The following is a 17427-nucleotide window of genomic DNA, read 5'->3' as shown; positions in this document are numbered from 1 at the left end:
CCACTATCACAGTGCTCACTCTTCTGAAGAAACATGTAATGCTAGCTTAGCTAGTAAATCTGCCTTATCACATTCATTAGCTATCATTAACTTCACTGATCAAATGTCCACTGCTTTCTGTCCTAAAACCAGTTCTTTTAGATCACTAAAACTTCATGAACATCTGCCATAACGCAGAAACGTCCTCCTCCTCCAAGTCATAGTATCTATCTGTAATCATACTGTATCTGCAGAGAGATCTCTTAAATGGCATGGCAACTTCTCACAGGACTTAACCTTCAGGCTGGTAAAGGTCTCATCAAGCAGTCAGGCTTCCTCTCTTCCACCAGGTAGAAACTGGCACAAGCTATTTTCACCAAAACCCCTTTCTGCTAACTTATATCTATAAACTAAATCTGATCACTTTTCTTTACTTCTAGAAGAGTCAAAGGATTGCTAAAGTCAATCCCTAGATATTACCTGGTCTCAGATTATTTACTTTGATGGGACAAGTCTTTTTAGTCATTCATTCATTCAGGAACACAGAATAGAATATATGCATGGTTCTTAACCACAAAAAGCTCATAGTCTTTCATTATGCACACACATAAACAAGTAACTTTCATACAATCATTAACTTTGACTACCAGGTTTGGCAGCAGGCCATCCCTCCCTTTAAGAGTCCCTTCTTGTCAATTACTGCAGTGGGTGTGGTGCATTTAAACCTCCTTTACCTTCAGTGTCCCAAAGATGGGGCTTCAAGTCTCAGAACTTCTTGCCTGCCACACATTATAGCCAATAGTAGGCATAAGTCAGTGAGATTTAAATGCCATTTCTGATCTAGCTTTGTGTTTCAGGATACACACGTAGAGACAGAGACTCACTAAATCACCTTTCGACTTACTGTGTTTCTTGCATCTTAAGGTGGCTGTACGGAGAGGGCATCGTGGAAAGAAAGCACTGCTCTGAATGCTCTGGTCAGGCTAGGATAAGCTGACCTAGGGGATATGGACACACACCTGAGAACGAATCCATGCCTGAAGCCCACAAAGTTCTCTTTGAACATCACACAGAAACAGCAGTATCTTTACTTTTAACCAATTAGGCCAGATTCTTTGAGGGACTGCAATGAGTAAATCACTCTTTTCATCCCATTCCAGTTGCTTCTGCTCCTTTTCACCAACCCTATCAAATTACTGAATAGGATTACTTATTAGCTATTTAGATAATAAAAAATATACAGACCAAAGAACAATATAGATCACTTTGTATTTATTACATATTTAGCCGAATTGTTTTTCAAATTACAGAATTCAACTCCAAAATAAAGTCATTAATGCCTATTAGGTTGTTATTCTCACTTGCACTTTTCCCTCTAAAATTTTAACACAGCAAAACACCTTAAAGACTTGTGAATAGGTTCAGTGCACTTGCAGTGGCTCACAATCATGAGACAAAGATCACATTCATCCATAAAAAAAAAGACAAAGAACTCAATATTTTACAATATTACTGACATGAAACAAAATAAAGGAAAAAATACAATACTGCATTTTCAGCACAATTGTTTTTTGGTAGAGGATAGCAGGTTACTATTTAAATAGTGCCCCCCTGCAAAGAACATGCGGACACACTTGGCACATTAGCACTTGGTAACTGCTCACCTTCCATCTGCCCTCTCTTCAGAAGTACCCTTACTCAGGGCCCCACTTTCCCTTGAGCCTGATCCGCCCGCCTCCACAGGGACTACTCTGGCGGGAGCCTGATCCTTCTTCATTCACCTGCTCTTAAGGTTTTGCCGTCTGCCCTTTATTCTCCCCCAGAGTCACACCTGCCGCCGCCTGCACTCTCAGTGAAGGTGCCTGGCACAGAACTCATGCTGAGCATCCCCACCACAGCTCTACTCCAGATGCTGCCCCTTCACTTTAAACCATGACTGTAAGGTAAAGAGGATTATCTGCCCACAAAAATCATGCTCCCTACTTTACAGTCACGTCTTCCTGCAATGCAAAAAAGGTTGGTGATGCCTGATTTGGAACTTAAAACACTGAATTAATTTAGGCAGATACACACTGCTCCGAAGTTCTTTAAAATTCACTCTTTCCGGGGCGCCTGGGTGGTGCAGTCGGTTGAGCGTCCGACTTCAGCCAGGTCACGATCTCGCGGTCCATGAGTTCGAGCCCCGCGTCAGGCTCTGGGCTGATGGCTCGGAGCCTGGAGCCTGTTTCCGATTCTGTGTCTCCCTCTCTCTCTGCCCCTCCCCCATTCATGCTCTGTCTCTCTCTGTCCCAAAAATAAATAAAAACGTTGAAAAAAAAAATTAAAAAAAAAAAAATTCACTCTTTCCTACTGTTGTTTTAAAGCCATAAAAATATAAAAATTGTAAACATTCTACTAAATGTTTCAGTGGAAACTCCATTATTCTACTTTTTATTTAGTGGATTCAGAAAGAACAAAAGTGACACTATGTTCCCTTTGACAAGCTAAAATGATGCTCCCGGCCCTAACCTACCATTACACATCTCCCACCATCAGACAGCTCTGTTGGCCAAGCAATGTTACTGACAACTGTCAGTTGCCATTCACGACCAACCTTTTAACAACAAAGCAGCAGAGTAGCCCATTGTAATCTCTCCTAGATAGTCGTCCATCTGCTTGCTGGGCACCTTACACACACTGCTCTATAGTCAACCTAGCCTTGGTGATCATGCACACACACAGAAGTAAGGACACACAAAAAATTGGAGCACCTCCTTTGCCACATACTGTATTCCTCTACAAAGTGAGAGGGTACTTCCTAATTTTTTGTCAGAGTAACAGCACAATCGGGGGTTGGGGGAGAGGGGTGCTGTTGACAGAGGCAGAAATAAAGAGGAAGCTGGTAAGTCTAGCTACCAGTGTCCACCACATCCAAGAGAGCTCATTCTCTTCACATGACGCTGCTGGGAGCATAAAGATGAATCTGACCTTCTATTCAAAAGAGAAACCTACTCAGGAAATTCTAGTCACTTATCATTACTTTCATAGCAAGGTTTTACTGTATGTATTTAAAAACATGAAATTAACAAGAAGTGACATTTTTAAAAATGAGTAATTTTAAAATTAATTTTTAAAAACAGTGCTTTTGTTTTTAGGGAGAAAAATGCTAGACACAAAAAAACTAATTAAACCTAACAGCTCTAGGGAATCCCTTTAGTATCTTTATCAGTTATGATTAATGAGATAATTTAAACCAGAATTCCACACGTGGGTGATAAACAGTACCAATTAACCAGAGTATTAACTGCAATGACTTAAAACTGTATTACCTGAACAGTCTCCATGGTGAAGTGTCAGAAAAAGTGAAATAATAAATATTTTCCACAGCACCATAAGATTTTATAAAATACTTACTATTTCAGTTTTTAACTTTAATGTACAATCTCAAGATTGTGGTCCATTGTTCATAGTAGGCCTAACTTCTTCTTTCACTGACAAGAATTCTGACATAGGCCATAAAGGCACAATTATAACATGAAAATGATGTATCTTACTGAAGAATCTGTACAGTATACTTAAATAGTCACTGTTGTGGTTGTATCCATTGAGTATTAGCAGATTCAAAAGCCAGGAAAGATGGTTTTGCCATTTATACTCACAAAATTTAGTTTGTCAAAAGGACCTAAATGGACCTAAATGGTAACTAAGATAGTTGCCATAACTACAAAGTCCTTTTATATCTGTTTTAGTATTCTGTCCTCTTATGGGTTATGTTTTTATATGACAATATTTTGTAAATGGCTCTGGGTTTTTAAAATAAGAATACATTTAAAATAAGGATTCATTTTGAATTTTAAAAATAAGTTCAAGTGGAAAACGGACAAATTCTGTAGCTGAATTATCTGCAATTATGTGTAACAAGTTATCTACAATAAAAACTATATCACAGATTGAATCCCCCCGATATCCAGCATGCTCATGGATCTCCTAAACAGTTAGTGTGTGCTGTGCCAATTTATTTCAACACTTATCCAAGCAAAACATAATTGAAAGTAATGACTTCCCTATCGAAAAGCTTACACTGCATTCCAAAACCAAATACAAATTAGGTTTGGGATGATCAATGCCATGTCTCCCCCCGACTCCCCCACCATTAATGCAGAGAACGGAGACTTGGCTTTACTACAAATCAGCTAGCACTAGAGTAAATTTGCTATAAAATTATTTATAACAAAATAAATATTTTCAGTCCCTCTACACTAAGTGACATATAAATCATTAGCAGTTTATAACATTAGTTCAGGTCACTTTTGTGAGACCCAAATATACTGTACAATCCTGAGTAAAAGGTTAAGGATACAGTTTCTTAGGGATCTTTCTTGATCAGGATTCATAAAGAAAACACATAAAACCACAGCTTGTAATAATCCCCGTTTTCATTAGAAGTACCAGGAGTTCTTTTTACTTTGGTAAATAAGTTTATCTATGTAAACCATTTATTTTGATGGAGTAAAATAAAAGCAGAGCTTCTGCTAGGATCCCTCCACTACCTTTTGACACTGATACAGTAAATAGTCAGGAAGAGTAGAGCAGGAGGATCTGAACCACAGGGCTAATACGTCACCATGAACTCGAAAATGCAGCAAGCAGGGGATGGATGGGAGCAGCTGACAGGCCAAAAGCCCTTCACTGCCTACAAGAAAACATAAATTGAAAATTCTTTAAGACAAAAGGACTCAGACATTTCTCCAAGATACACAAATGACCAAGAAGCACGTGAAAAGATATTCAACATCACTGATCAGTAAGGAACTGCAAATTAAAATCACAGGGAGCTACTAATCCTATAAGACACACACACACACACACACACACACACACACACACACACACATACACACACACACACACTCATATACATATAACAACTGTTGGTGAGGATGTGGAGAAACTGGAACCTTTGTGCACTGCTGGTAGGAATATAAATGGTACAGATGCTGTGGAAAATAATATGGCAGTTTCCCCAAAAATTGAATAAAAATTACCATTTAATCCAGAAATTCTACTTCTGCATATATAACCAAAAGAACTGAAAGCAGGGACTCAAACACAGGTATGTGTACACACCCACACTCAGAGCATCATTTTTCATAATAGCCAAAAGGTGGAAGCAACCCAAGTGTCCATCGACAGATGAATAGATGAATAAAATGTGGTATATTCATATAAGGAATAGTATTCAGGCTTAAAAAGGAAGGAAATTTTGACATATGCTACACACGAATGAACCTTGAAGACATTATGCTAAGTGAAATAAGCCAGTCACAAAAGGACAAGTATTGCATGATTCTGCTTATATGAGATCCCTACAGTAGTTGAATTCAGAGAGACAGAAATAAGAATGGTGGTGGTCAGGAGCTGGAGAGGAAGGGGGAATGAGGAGTTAGTGTTTAAAGGGCACAGAGTTTTAGTCAGGCAAGAGGAAAGAGTTATGCAAGTGATGGTGGCAATGGTTGCACAACATGAATGCACTTAATGCCAATAAACTATACAGTTAAAACTGGGTTAAAATGGTAAATCCTGTTATACTTTATACTTTACCACACAAAAAATTCTTTAATAAAGTCTGAACAACACACTCATTTGAAAGGTATTCGTAACAGGAAATAATAGCTCTAAGAAATCTGATACTTGTAAAAGTTGATTTGTGTTCTGTGAGAAAGCCCCCATAAACACAAAATTGCCTTTTCATAACTCTACGAACCTATAATTTCAACAACATGAAGTCTTAGTTTCTGTTGCAGGGTCTTCAGGGCAGAAGGCAGAGCAGCTTGAGATTCTGACATTTTTACATTTTGCTTCACATCATTTGCGAAGGATAACCAGAGTTTGCCAAAGTTTTCAGTTGAGATTTTCAATGGTCTGAAAATAATTTTTAAAATTAGATTATGTCCAAAAGAATGAAATTAATTCTAAACAAATACATTTCAAATGACTCATGGGAATAAAACATAATCATTGTAAATCTGGGCCCCACAAAATTTATGTTTTTAAACTAACTATGATTAGAATTAGAATGCTTACCATCAACCTCCAAACTTAGGAAATACTAAAAGAAGATTTTATTAAAGTGTCAATGTCTTTCCAATAAATCACTCAGTTCTTTTTCTGAGCATTAGTCATTTCGGCAAAATTTTACCAAGTTAAAAAAATTTTTACCAAGTAATTTGATGAATCATTCAAATATAAATATACTTTGAATTTGGGGACAATAAGACACTATCAACATCATGTACAGAATATAAATATGAAGATCTAGCACCTTACATAACTCAGACTAAGGAAAGGATTTTAACAAATGTATTTTTGAAAATGGTTCATGAGACTGAAGATCAAATAGTTAACACTGGATCTCTGGGGGTAGAATTACAAGGAACTTTTATATTTTACTTATACTTTTCCATAGCATTTGAATTTTTGTAATAATTATGCACTGATTTTATAATGGGGAAAATATTTTTAAAACATACATAGGATTTTATTAATACACACAGAAGAACTGTTAATTATACATACTGTGCTGCTTCAGGTTACTAATGCTCACCATGGGATATACCTTTTTAGTCAGAGAGTATAAGTTTTTGGAAGGCTGGATTCTATCTCATACAGCACCAAGGCCATGAAAACTCTTTGACAGACTGAGAGACACATTCTTACTAAAAGACTGTAAAGAGTAGGCAAAAATTACAGCAGTGTAACACAAGTTAATGTGTGAAGGTTAAAAATTTTTACAGATATTTATTGGCATTCTGCATTTTTGGTTCAGGCAGCCTTCATTTAAAAAAAATATTTGAATACAGTAAAATATATCCATAAAACCAAATGAGAACAGAAAAATGAAGAATTTGTTTTCAATTATTTTGGTAACACGGCTTAGTGCCTTGTATAATGCTAAATACTTACTATATCTCTAATTAAAGTTTAATAACCTTGAGTAATTTTCTTGCAGATCTCTAAACCTTAATAAACAGATTTTATGAAAGAATTAATCAAATAAATGAAATATAACTGAGAGAAACTTTAAAAGCTTTAAAAAGAAGCCACCTGGAATCTTTGAAGTTATTTCAATTTAAACACTACTTTAATATTACTTTCTCTCAGAAGTTTTCCAAAATTACTAATCAACCCCAACGTAAATCAGGTCCCATACTATAATCACTCATTGTATCATTTACTTTCTCTTCAAAGCACAATTCAAAATTATTTATGCATTTATGTGATTGTTCAATGTCTCTTCCCTAGACTGGACTCTCCCTAAAGGTAGGGACTGTATCTAGCTTTGAATTATTTTACTCTGCAGCGCCTAGTGCAGTGCTTCTGTCCAGAGAAAAGGCCTAATAAATATTTGCTGAATGAGTAACTTGAATTAACATTCCAGAAAATATTTACCTAATGAAATCTAATAGTGATAAGTTTACAGAAAATTCAAGCTGAACAGAATGAGTATCCATCATCTGATAATTTATAAAACCAAAAAGATTCCCTTCTGTAAAAGGTTTCTCCATCTGTACACTATATTGAAAGGTTTTGATGCTTTCTGTTTCTATTACAGGCAAGCAGCATCCAGGTTGCTCAGTGATCTGTAAACAAAAGTAATAAAAGTATTGAAGAAAGGATCAATACAGACTATTATATGAATACCAATTTTCTATTTAATTGAATTTAAAAGCATACTATTGTGAGATGTTAAGAACAAACTACAGTATAAAAATGACTAACAACTTCACTTGAGAAAAATTTACTAGCACAGATAATTAATATAGTATACAGGTAAAAGTTATGTGACAAATTGCAGTGAAAACCTCTGTATAATTTAGTAACAACAACAAAAAGATTATTTGGTTCTCAATCCTGACTAGCACTAGATGTTTAAAACAGGAGAGTTAAAAAACAAAACAAAACAAAACAAAACCCAAAAACACCACAACCAACACACACACACACACACACACACACACACACACACACACACACACACGTGTCTTCTTTTCTCAAGCTACAGTACACCCTTACTCAACCTATGGGGAGTCGAGCCCAAGCAACTGAATTAGATTTTGTTTTGTTTTGTTTTGTTTCTTTAAGTTCCATAGGTGGTCCTAATGAACACCTACAGTCAGAACTTCTGCCCTGGTCAGTGGTTCAGGTAATATCCCATTCAACACATTTTAGCTCACAGAAGAAATTGGTCAGTCTTGTGAAATAACTATCTACTGGTCAAGTCTCATAACTCCAGCAAGGACATCCATACAATAATGTAATATCAAAATGGCAATTCTCTAGGGAAGCAATAGAATTGATGCCCAAGCACTCAACATAAATCAATGAAAGAAAAAGACAGCAGACAGTATACAATATTATCCTTCAATATTCTTACTCCTTGATGTTCTGCTTTGCTAAATTGAGAACTCTGTTTCAGTGTTTATGGCAAGAATGAAGAATGAATGAATATGGCAGTTCTGTGAGACATTTAAAGGGAGCAAAAAAACACAAAATTCACACTGAAAATAATAACACACTAACACCTACCAAGTGCTAGGTACTGCTGTAAGCATTTTACAGATATTAACTCATTTACTCCTCACAGTAAAGGCAGACACTATTAATATCTTCATTTTAAATGTGAGGAAACTGAAAGCCACAAAGCAGTTACATAACCTGACCATGTAACACAGCTAGTAAGTAGCAAAAGAAAGATTCAAAGCCAAGCATTCAGAGTCAAGAGTCTACATTCTTTTTTTTTTTATTATTATTTTTGTAATGTTTATTTATTTTTGAAAGAGAGAGAGTGAGACAGAGCGTGAGCAGGGGAGGGCCAGAGACAGGGAGACACAGAATAGGAAGCAGGCTCCAGGCTCTGAGCTGTCAGCACAGAGCCCGACGCGGGGCTCAAACCATGAACCCTGAGAACATGACCTGAGCCAAAGTCAGATGCCCAACCGACTGAGCCACCCAGGTGTCCCAAGAGCCTACATTCTTAACTACTGTACTCTGTCCAAACTCACTTTATATATTTATATTTATGGCCTTCCCCAATATAGCTGGAAAATCTTTATTATGTTTCCTTGTCTCTTTTGAATAATTCGTCCTTACTCAAAATAATAAAAAACCTGTCACACCTTTGGGTCTTTTTGCTAAAGAGGAAAGGATGTGGATGAAATTTATAAATCATCAGAAGAGTCAAGAGTAGAAACACTAAGTAAGCATTACCCCTTTAAGAAAGAAATAAGGAACCATTCATTGCCTTACCTTGAAATTTTCTGCAGAAGAAATTTCTAAGTCAGCACTTTTCAATTCCAAACCACTCTTATTAGAAACTGACCAGACCACCAGTAAACAGTCATCTTTCCAAATTTTGTAAGAAGACACTGATATGGTTTCATTATTACAGACCTCCACAAGATCTGAATGCATGTGTTCAGAAGTTTCTTCCAACAGAGAAGAAGCTAAAGATATTTCATTAGCAACTGAGGCTGCAGTGGACGAAGGAGAGCGAAGACCTTCCATATCATCAGTGAACAAAGAAGGTGTAGACAGTGTGCAACTGGAGAGTTTCTCAATGGAGGGCAGTTCTGTGAGTGACTCAGAATCCAAAAGTTCTGAGTTGAGAGAAAACTTATTTAATTCTTTGTCTCCTCTATCCTGCAAAGTATCCAAATAATAATCATCTTCATAAGTCACATCTGACGAAGAACTAAAGTAAGAACAGGGCATATTCTGAGCACTGGTTGTTTCTCCACTTTTGGTTTCCTTGACTTTTGATTTCCTTCTGAACTTGTGAGATACAGTATCTGCTTTTCCTAGCTGCAAAAATAAAATATAACAATATCTAAAAAACCCATTCTACCAGTCATGAGTTTTAAACATCTTTCTATAATTTCAAATGAACAATTTACTAATTTGTTAAGAGTCTATGTATAAAGCATAGATTAACAAAAGAATCAGAGATGAATAAAATGTTAAACCCTAAAATTATGACAGTTACCTCACTTTGAACTATTAGCTAAATCTTATTTCTCATTAAATATACATAACATCAAAAAAAGAAAGTCAAAAAGTCATTGGTGAACAATTCTAAAAACTTGATCAATTTCAGAATGTTAGAGTACAGAATTGCACAAATTAAGAACAGTGAGAAACCCAGCCGTTATTTGAGTTTCCAGAGTTGTCCTGTAGAAGAGAAGATACCCTCAAATACATGGATGGCTCAAACTCTGGTTCAGTTGTCTATGATAATCGTGATTTCATGGCCCACAAGTCAATAAACAGAGAAGAAAAACTGATTTTACCTCAAGAACCAACTGGCAATGACTGACACACATACAGCAGGCAAGAATTTTGTAATTGACTAGTGATGTTTGCTACTGACTCCGGTGACGGGAATGGCAAATTTGCCATCCTTAAGCCAACACTCCTGGGGAGTGGTCTGCAAATCTATGTAAGAGTGGAGTGGTAGCTCACAATTCCCCTTGCCTCCCAAAGTTGCCTAGAATCAGGGCAGCAGTCTGGCACTACTCTAAATCCACATCTCCATCCTCCTAGGGGCTTTAACATGGTGTGGCCACCCTTCACGTGATTCCAGCTAAGCAGGATTCTAGTTCCTCTTCCATACCCTCTCACTCCCTCAAGTCCCAACACCTCTTCCAGCTTTCAGCAGATGTCTCCTATAGTTCAATTCAGAAGTCATCAAACAAGAACTAAAATTCTACTAACACAAAAATGAAAACAAGTGGGTGGGTGAAGGACTTCCATTTCCAAGTAACCAAGGGACTCAAATTAGATGTGTATTACACTGTTCAATATTGTTACTCAGGTCACTGATGTTCTGAGTTTTTTCATTTGTTTTTTCTCTTTTCTGTGCTTCATTTTGGGTTGTTTCTACTACTTTGTCTGCATGCTTAATAATTTTTTTTTCTATAGTGTCTATCCTGCTGTTAATCAGAAGCTACACAAGCCACAGTACACTAGAGTGACATCTTGGTTAATGTTAACATTTAAAGAAAACAAACAGTTAACCTAGAATTTGTTACCCCAGAGAAAATGACTTTTAAAAATGAAGGTAAAAGAGGGGCGCCTGGGTGGCTCAGTTGGTTAAGTGTCCAACTCCTGGTTTCAGCTCAGATTATGACCTCACAACTTGTCGGTTCAAGCCCCACATCAGGCTCTGCGCTGGCAGCTCGGAGCCTGCTTGGGATTCTCTTTCTCTCTCTCTCTCTGTCCCTCCCCTACTCATGCTCTCTCTCTCCCAAAAATAAATAAACATTTAAAAAATGAAGGTAAAGGGGTGCCTGGGTGGCTCAGTCAGTTAAACGTCCAACTTCGGCTCAGGTCACGATCTCGCGGTCCGTGAGTTCGAGCCCCGCATCGGGCTCTGGGCTGATGGCTCAGAGCCTGGAGCCTGCTTCCGATTCTGTGTCTCCCTCTCTCTCTGCCCCTCCCCCGTTCATGCTCTGTCTCTGTCTCAAAAATAAATAAAACGTTAAAAAAAAATTAAAAAAAAATAAAAAATGAAGGTAAAAGAATAAAATCAAGAAACAGACTCTTGGCTATAGAGAACAAACTGAGGGTTGCTGAGGGGAGGTGGAGAGGGGGGAATGGGTTAAATAGGTGATGGGCATTAAGGAGGGCTCTTGTTGTGATGAGCACCAGGTGTTGTACGCAAACGTCGAGTCACTAAATTCTACACCTGAAACTAATATTACACTATGTTAACTAACTAGAATTTAAATAAAAACTTAAAAAAGTAACAAAAATGAATACAAAATAAAAGGGAAAGATGAGGAAAAACAAAAAGCCTTGATACTCAGAATGGATTATGTAAAAAAATTAACCCAGAAAGGATTTAGCATACCTTAAAAGGAAAAACACCCTCCTTACATTTCTGATTTCAAGCGCACCACAAAAAAAAAGCCTGATAATGAATTTGTCACAATGAATGTTCTCTTGAGAAAGACTGTTTAGTTGAAAGCTTTGCATGTTGTTGAAAGGGCAGAAATCCTTCGACATCAGCTATGGGGTTCACAAATCAGGGTTCTATAAGCCTGGGCGCACTGTGACCCCAGAGAACTTGCCCCTTCAGTGCCAGGCATTCACTGATACCCTTACCACAGCCAGCTGGAACGTCTTAGAGACCCAAGATAAGTCACTTTGCTGAACTGCAAATGCTGACTGAGACAGCATTAAGATACATTACTTATTTATAACTTTTAGATTGAAATTTTTTTTTCCTTAGGAGGGGATCTCAAGTCTGATAGAAATGGGGTCTAAAAAGAGAGAGAAAACAAGCAAAGAGTATTACAGGGATGGAAGGAAAATTCCACCAGGAGAGAGGGAGGATGAAAGCACTGTAATGATGTAAAACTGAAGAAAAGGTAGCTCTAATCACTATTTTGTACCAGGTAGGTCCATCAGTCCACCAAATTGGCAATTACATGGAATTCTCAGATGCTCAAAAATAGCACCTGTCCTTCACTCTGAGTTTTCATTCTTTTCCTATGATAGTAATATATCAGCATAAAAAGTTTTGAAAACCATCATAATCATAATGCCTGAGTATTATTTTCATTTTGGGGTAATTCCTTTCAGTCTCAATACATTTTTATCTCCTTAACAGTTATAAACAAAATATAAATAAAACTTTATATTCTGTTTTTTTTGCTTAATATGTCACATGTATTCTTTATTTTATAATGAAGTATTTATCATTTTTAATGGCTGAGTAATATTCTGAGCTAATATAATTTATGCACCCACTCTCCTACTGTTAGACATCTAAATTGATTCCTATCTTTTACTATTAAAAATACCATTTTGAGAAGTAATTTTCCCAAAGACATATCAATATTATTGAACTATTAATACCGAAAATACTTCCCACTGAGAACTGTCCTATCCACCCATGGGAGTAATACCTATGGTCATATTTGTAACTTTATTTGGACCCTGACCCTTGCCCCAGCTGACTGGACTACAGAGAACACCTGACTCAAGCTAAGCCAATTAGTATTTCTCTTTCAGAAATATAAAAAGTGTATCACTGGTGGCTCTGGAGCTAGGGAAGCCATTTTCCACTGTGCGTATAGATGACAGCCAAGAGCTTTCGTAGAGCCCGGTTTTTTTGTACAAGACAGGGACAAAGATTCTCAGAGGACTATAACAGACTACTTACCAAATTGATTGTACTTTCTGTTCCTAGCCCAACAAATAATGATGACGCCAGCAGCTGCTTTTCTTTCTCCTCTTTAGATTGGGTAAGGACTTGAGACTGATCCTTTTTAATTATAGTTTGGTCTACATTCTCCATTATTATACTCTCTTGAGGAACAGGCGGAACTTCAGTTTCATCCCCAGTTTTGCCTTCTTTCTTGGGAAGATAGCCCTCTTTCCCCCATAATTTCTTTATACCTTCCAGCTTCAAGCTATTTGTCCTAAGGAGATTAATAATGAAATCAAGTCAACTTAAATAACTGCTGCTTAAATAACTTACTTTTGAGGCATTTTTAAAAACACATCATTGCCATGACCTCTTAAAAACAGCTTTCGTATTATATACTCTATGTCAGGAAGTAAAACCTAGATCCCATGATGTTATTTTAGTTTCATCCAATGTCCCCACACCCTCCAGCTAAAGGATTTAAGGCACTAGAACCCTAGACTTAGTTAAAAATTTCAGATCACTTAATTGCTTGAATAAGTTGTCCAAATCAAAACTACTATAAATTAGCTCCTTTCCTCCACTGACTTTTCAAAAATACCTTTAATTCTGAGGAGTTAAAGATCAGAAATGACTCTTAATAAGTTTCTTGGCTATAACCACCCAATAAATTCATTAAATAAAATCCTGTTGAAAGCAAAAAAAAAACCCAACAAATCATTCAAATCCACTCCTTTGACTTAATCCAAAAAGTTTTCTTAATGTGAACTCTAGCTACATAGTCAACTATTATAAATGTAATTTTATTAAAATGAATGAGGTTTGGGGTGCCCTGGGTGGCTCAGTTGGTTAAGCGTCCGACTTCAGCTCAGGTCATGACCTCACGGGTTCGTGGGTTTGAGCCCGGCACTGGACTCTGTGCTAACAGCTCAGAGCCTGGAGCCTGCTTCGGATTCTGTGTCTCCTTCTCTCTCTGCCCCTCCCCTGCTTGCGCGCTCTGTCTCAAAAATAAATAAACATTTAAAAAAATTTTTTTTTAATTTTTTTATTTTTGAGACAGAGAGAGAGCATGAGCAGTGGAGGGGCAGAGAGGGAGGGAGACACAGAATCCAAAGCAGGCTCCAGGCTCTGAGGTGTCAGTATAGAGCCCAATGTGGGGCTTGAACTCATGGAGTGTGAGATCATGACCTGAGCCAAAGTCGGACGCCCAACTGACTGAGCCACCCAGGCACCCCCCCAAAAAATTTTTTTAATGAAATGAGGTTTGATCTGTAAGAGAAAAAAGATTTTTTTGAAAAAGCATGAAGATTATGAGCCTTTTTACTGGAGATGGAAGAACTTAAAGTCATGATTAGAGTTTGGACTCACCTACTGCTGTCCCAAAAGTTATTACATCTGTGACTCTGTACTAAGATAATCACCAAGGACAGGCTGAAACAGCCAAAGTTAACCTTGATTGTTTTTGTTTAAGAACCACGTCTCCTTTGCTCTTGGATCATTGAAGCATCCCTGTCATGGCCCAATATAGCATTTTAACATTTGTACTACAAAACAGATCATAAAATGAATCTAAAAGAAAAACTCAGAATCATCTGTACAAGTTATTATTCCTTTCTAATTTGTTGGACTCATGATCAATTTGATTTTCTATATATGCCAAAAACATAGACAGGTGGTCACACTTCATACTGAGTGAAGAACTAATACTATTAAATAGTAATTGGCTGAGGGGCGCCTGGGTGGCTCAGTCGGTTAAGCAGCCAACTTCGGCTCAGGTCATGATCTCGCGGTCCGTGAGTTCGAGCCCCGCGTCGGGCTCTGTGCTGACAGCTCAGAGCCTGGAGCCTGTTTCCGATTCTGTGTCTCCCTCTCTCTGACCCTCCCCTGTTCATGCTCTGTCTCTCTCTGTCTCAAAAATAAATAAACGTTAAAAAAAAAAATTTTTTTAAAAAATAGTAATTGGCTGAAAGAAAATTTGAGTGTTAATAAAGAATGCCCTATGGGGAATTAGTCTAATCCTCCACAATGAATTTTACTGCTAAATTTTCCTTTTATGAATACCTTCATTTCTCCCTTTCTTTCATGTACCAAAAAAGCCTTCTAAAAAGTTTTTTTAAAAATAAAGCTATTATTTATCCACCAGACCTCTTAGAAGAAAACTGGCTGTCTTTGTAAGAGCGGATCCAAAAGTGGTCATGGGAACCACTAAAATGACCCCTAGCATCTCTAGGATGCTCAACAACAGGAACTCAAAGGGATTCATAAATTCCCAGTGTTTCTGTAACCCTATTTATCAAAAAATATCCTTTAATTATTAAGGAAAAAGGGCAACTCTCCAAGTTTTACTAGTAAATGATTTAAATATCAGTTTAACAACAACAACAAAAAAAAGCAAGTATGGTAGACCCTGGGATGCTCCATCCAGATCATCCTTCAATAAAGGACTTGTTGCCCCAACTGTTGGGAGTACAGTCCTCTCTAGGATTGCCTCAGATGCAAAGAGTCACCTCGCCTGAGATCACACCCCTTCCCAGGGAAGCCCAAACCCAGTGACTGTGGGACAGAAGTCCTGGCCACAGTCCTGGCCACCCATTTGGGTCCAACTCAGGTCAACTCTGAAGAAGGGCCACTCTAACTTCAGAGCTCCTCATGGGATCAGCAGAGGCTGCTGTTGGCACCGCATTGCATCTTAACTTCCTCCTCTGCTCAAACCTGCTTCTTTCTCCTTCCTTCCATAGGTGTTGATCACAAGGGCACTGCCTTAATATTCTGCATGCGTAACTCCATCATGGAATGCACTTGCCAGGGAATCCAATCCACAACAACAGACAAAATAGAAGAGGAAAAATAAGCCTAAAAGGAGCCTCAAACTACTTTAAAGATTTTCTTGCATATTTCATCTGCATACATGCCTATTATCAACATAAATTTTGTCATGCATTACATATCAAAAGTCTAAAAAGTAGGAAAAATGAATAAAAGCACAAAATATGCTTCTTTATACGAAACCTACTGAAAAAGAATTGTTTTAAACATGCATCATCTTTGCCTGGATTTTAACAATAATAATATAATTCATGATATTATGTGGCATATATACTTTTGTATTGTTTTTAATCAGATTGTTCAAACAAAGATGTAAATTCTGGCCAAGCAACCTTCAAAAGATTAGGGATACACTTTAACTCAGCTCTAGAAATCCCCATTTGAGATAGTCCCAAATAGGGCTTAAGGTAAGAAATTATAAACTGGGCTTTCTACTACTTTATTCTCAGCTTGCCAGAGATTGGACAAGAGTGACTGTCTCCTCCTAAAGCCTTGTCAATTACCATACAGGTTCCCAATCTGAAATGATGTGTGAGCTGTAGTCCTCCTGGGAAAGAAACTTAAAATTCATCCCTCATGTCCCATTTCATGATAAAACAGCAAGTGTATAATTCCTTAGCAGCTCTGCCAAATGTCATTTTTCTGAGAAGTACATGTAAATATACAGGATTTACAAGGCCCTGTCAAGTCTCCCAGATCTTAGTTCAGTACTAAACAAACAGACGCTGTCACCTGTTGTGCAGGTAAAAGAGACTGTTTCCTCCCTGGGTTTGGAGGGTTTCTATCCTCTCCTTTCCTTATCCCGCAATTCTCTGTTCAGGGCACTTAACTGCTGTCACCACTACCATCAAATGCTCACAAATCATATCTGTTCCCCATGCTTGGAATACCAAAATTAAATGTCTGGGAAAGAAAAGGGTGTCAACAGAGAATGAAAAAGAGGCTAAGAAAGAGAATTTCATTCAGCATATCACCCTACATTCCTCATAATCTATGTGTCATTTTTCTGATAAGTACTTCTCATAACCATCATGCTGGAAGACTGACAAATGCAAAAATGGACATATAATAAGCTGACTCCATAATGAACATATGAGGACTCAAAATTCAAATTTCATCTTTTAAAGTTGTCACTTTTGAAATTTTATTACATTTATTCCAACAAAGCTGCCATTACTCAAAACATTTTTTAATAAGCACAGAATAGTATATGGAGTGTTGAATCACTATACTGTACACCAGAAACGAATACAACACTGTATATTAACTACACTGGAATAAAATTTAAAAAAAGATTTTTTAAATCTTTTAGAAGCTCCTTCACAAACAAGGAAGCCATTTTCATTACTTTATGTCACATCAATATATTGACCAGTTATCCAGATAGATCACTAATTTCATTTGGTTAACTCAGCTTTTGGATAATGACAACT

At 37.3% G+C, this 17427-nt stretch overlaps 1 protein-coding gene across 3 annotated transcripts in view; it reads right to left on the bottom strand.

Annotated features, from left to right (window-relative positions):
* Nucleotides 1–526: 526 nt before the first annotated feature.
* Nucleotides 527–17427, bottom strand: part of AP4E1 (adaptor related protein complex 4 subunit epsilon 1) — a 63122-nt gene continuing 46221 nt past the window's right edge. For 2 of the 3 annotated variants that reach the window (XM_025919565.2, XM_086710672.1), the window contains 5 exons: nt 13184–13442; nt 9265–9819; nt 7408–7598; nt 5723–5880; nt 2995–4651 (listed from right to left, as the gene is read on the bottom strand). In XM_025919565.2, the coding sequence (XP_025775350.1) occupies nt 4491–4651; nt 5723–5880; nt 7408–7598; nt 9265–9819; nt 13184–13442 (1324 nt within the window). In that variant the 3' untranslated portion in view covers nt 2995–4490. Of the gene's footprint in view, nt 978–2994; nt 4652–5722; nt 5881–7407; nt 7599–9264; nt 9820–13183; nt 13443–17427 lie in introns of those variants that run through there. The other variant, XM_086710671.1, reaches the window with a different exon arrangement.

Source organism: Puma concolor, chromosome B3 (assembly GCF_028749965.1).
Source record: "Puma concolor isolate L17-30 chromosome B3, mPumCon1.1.hap2, whole genome shotgun sequence".
NCBI lineage: Eukaryota > Metazoa > Chordata > Mammalia > Carnivora > Felidae > Puma > Puma concolor.
This window is presented reverse-complemented; position numbering and strand designations above follow the sequence as displayed.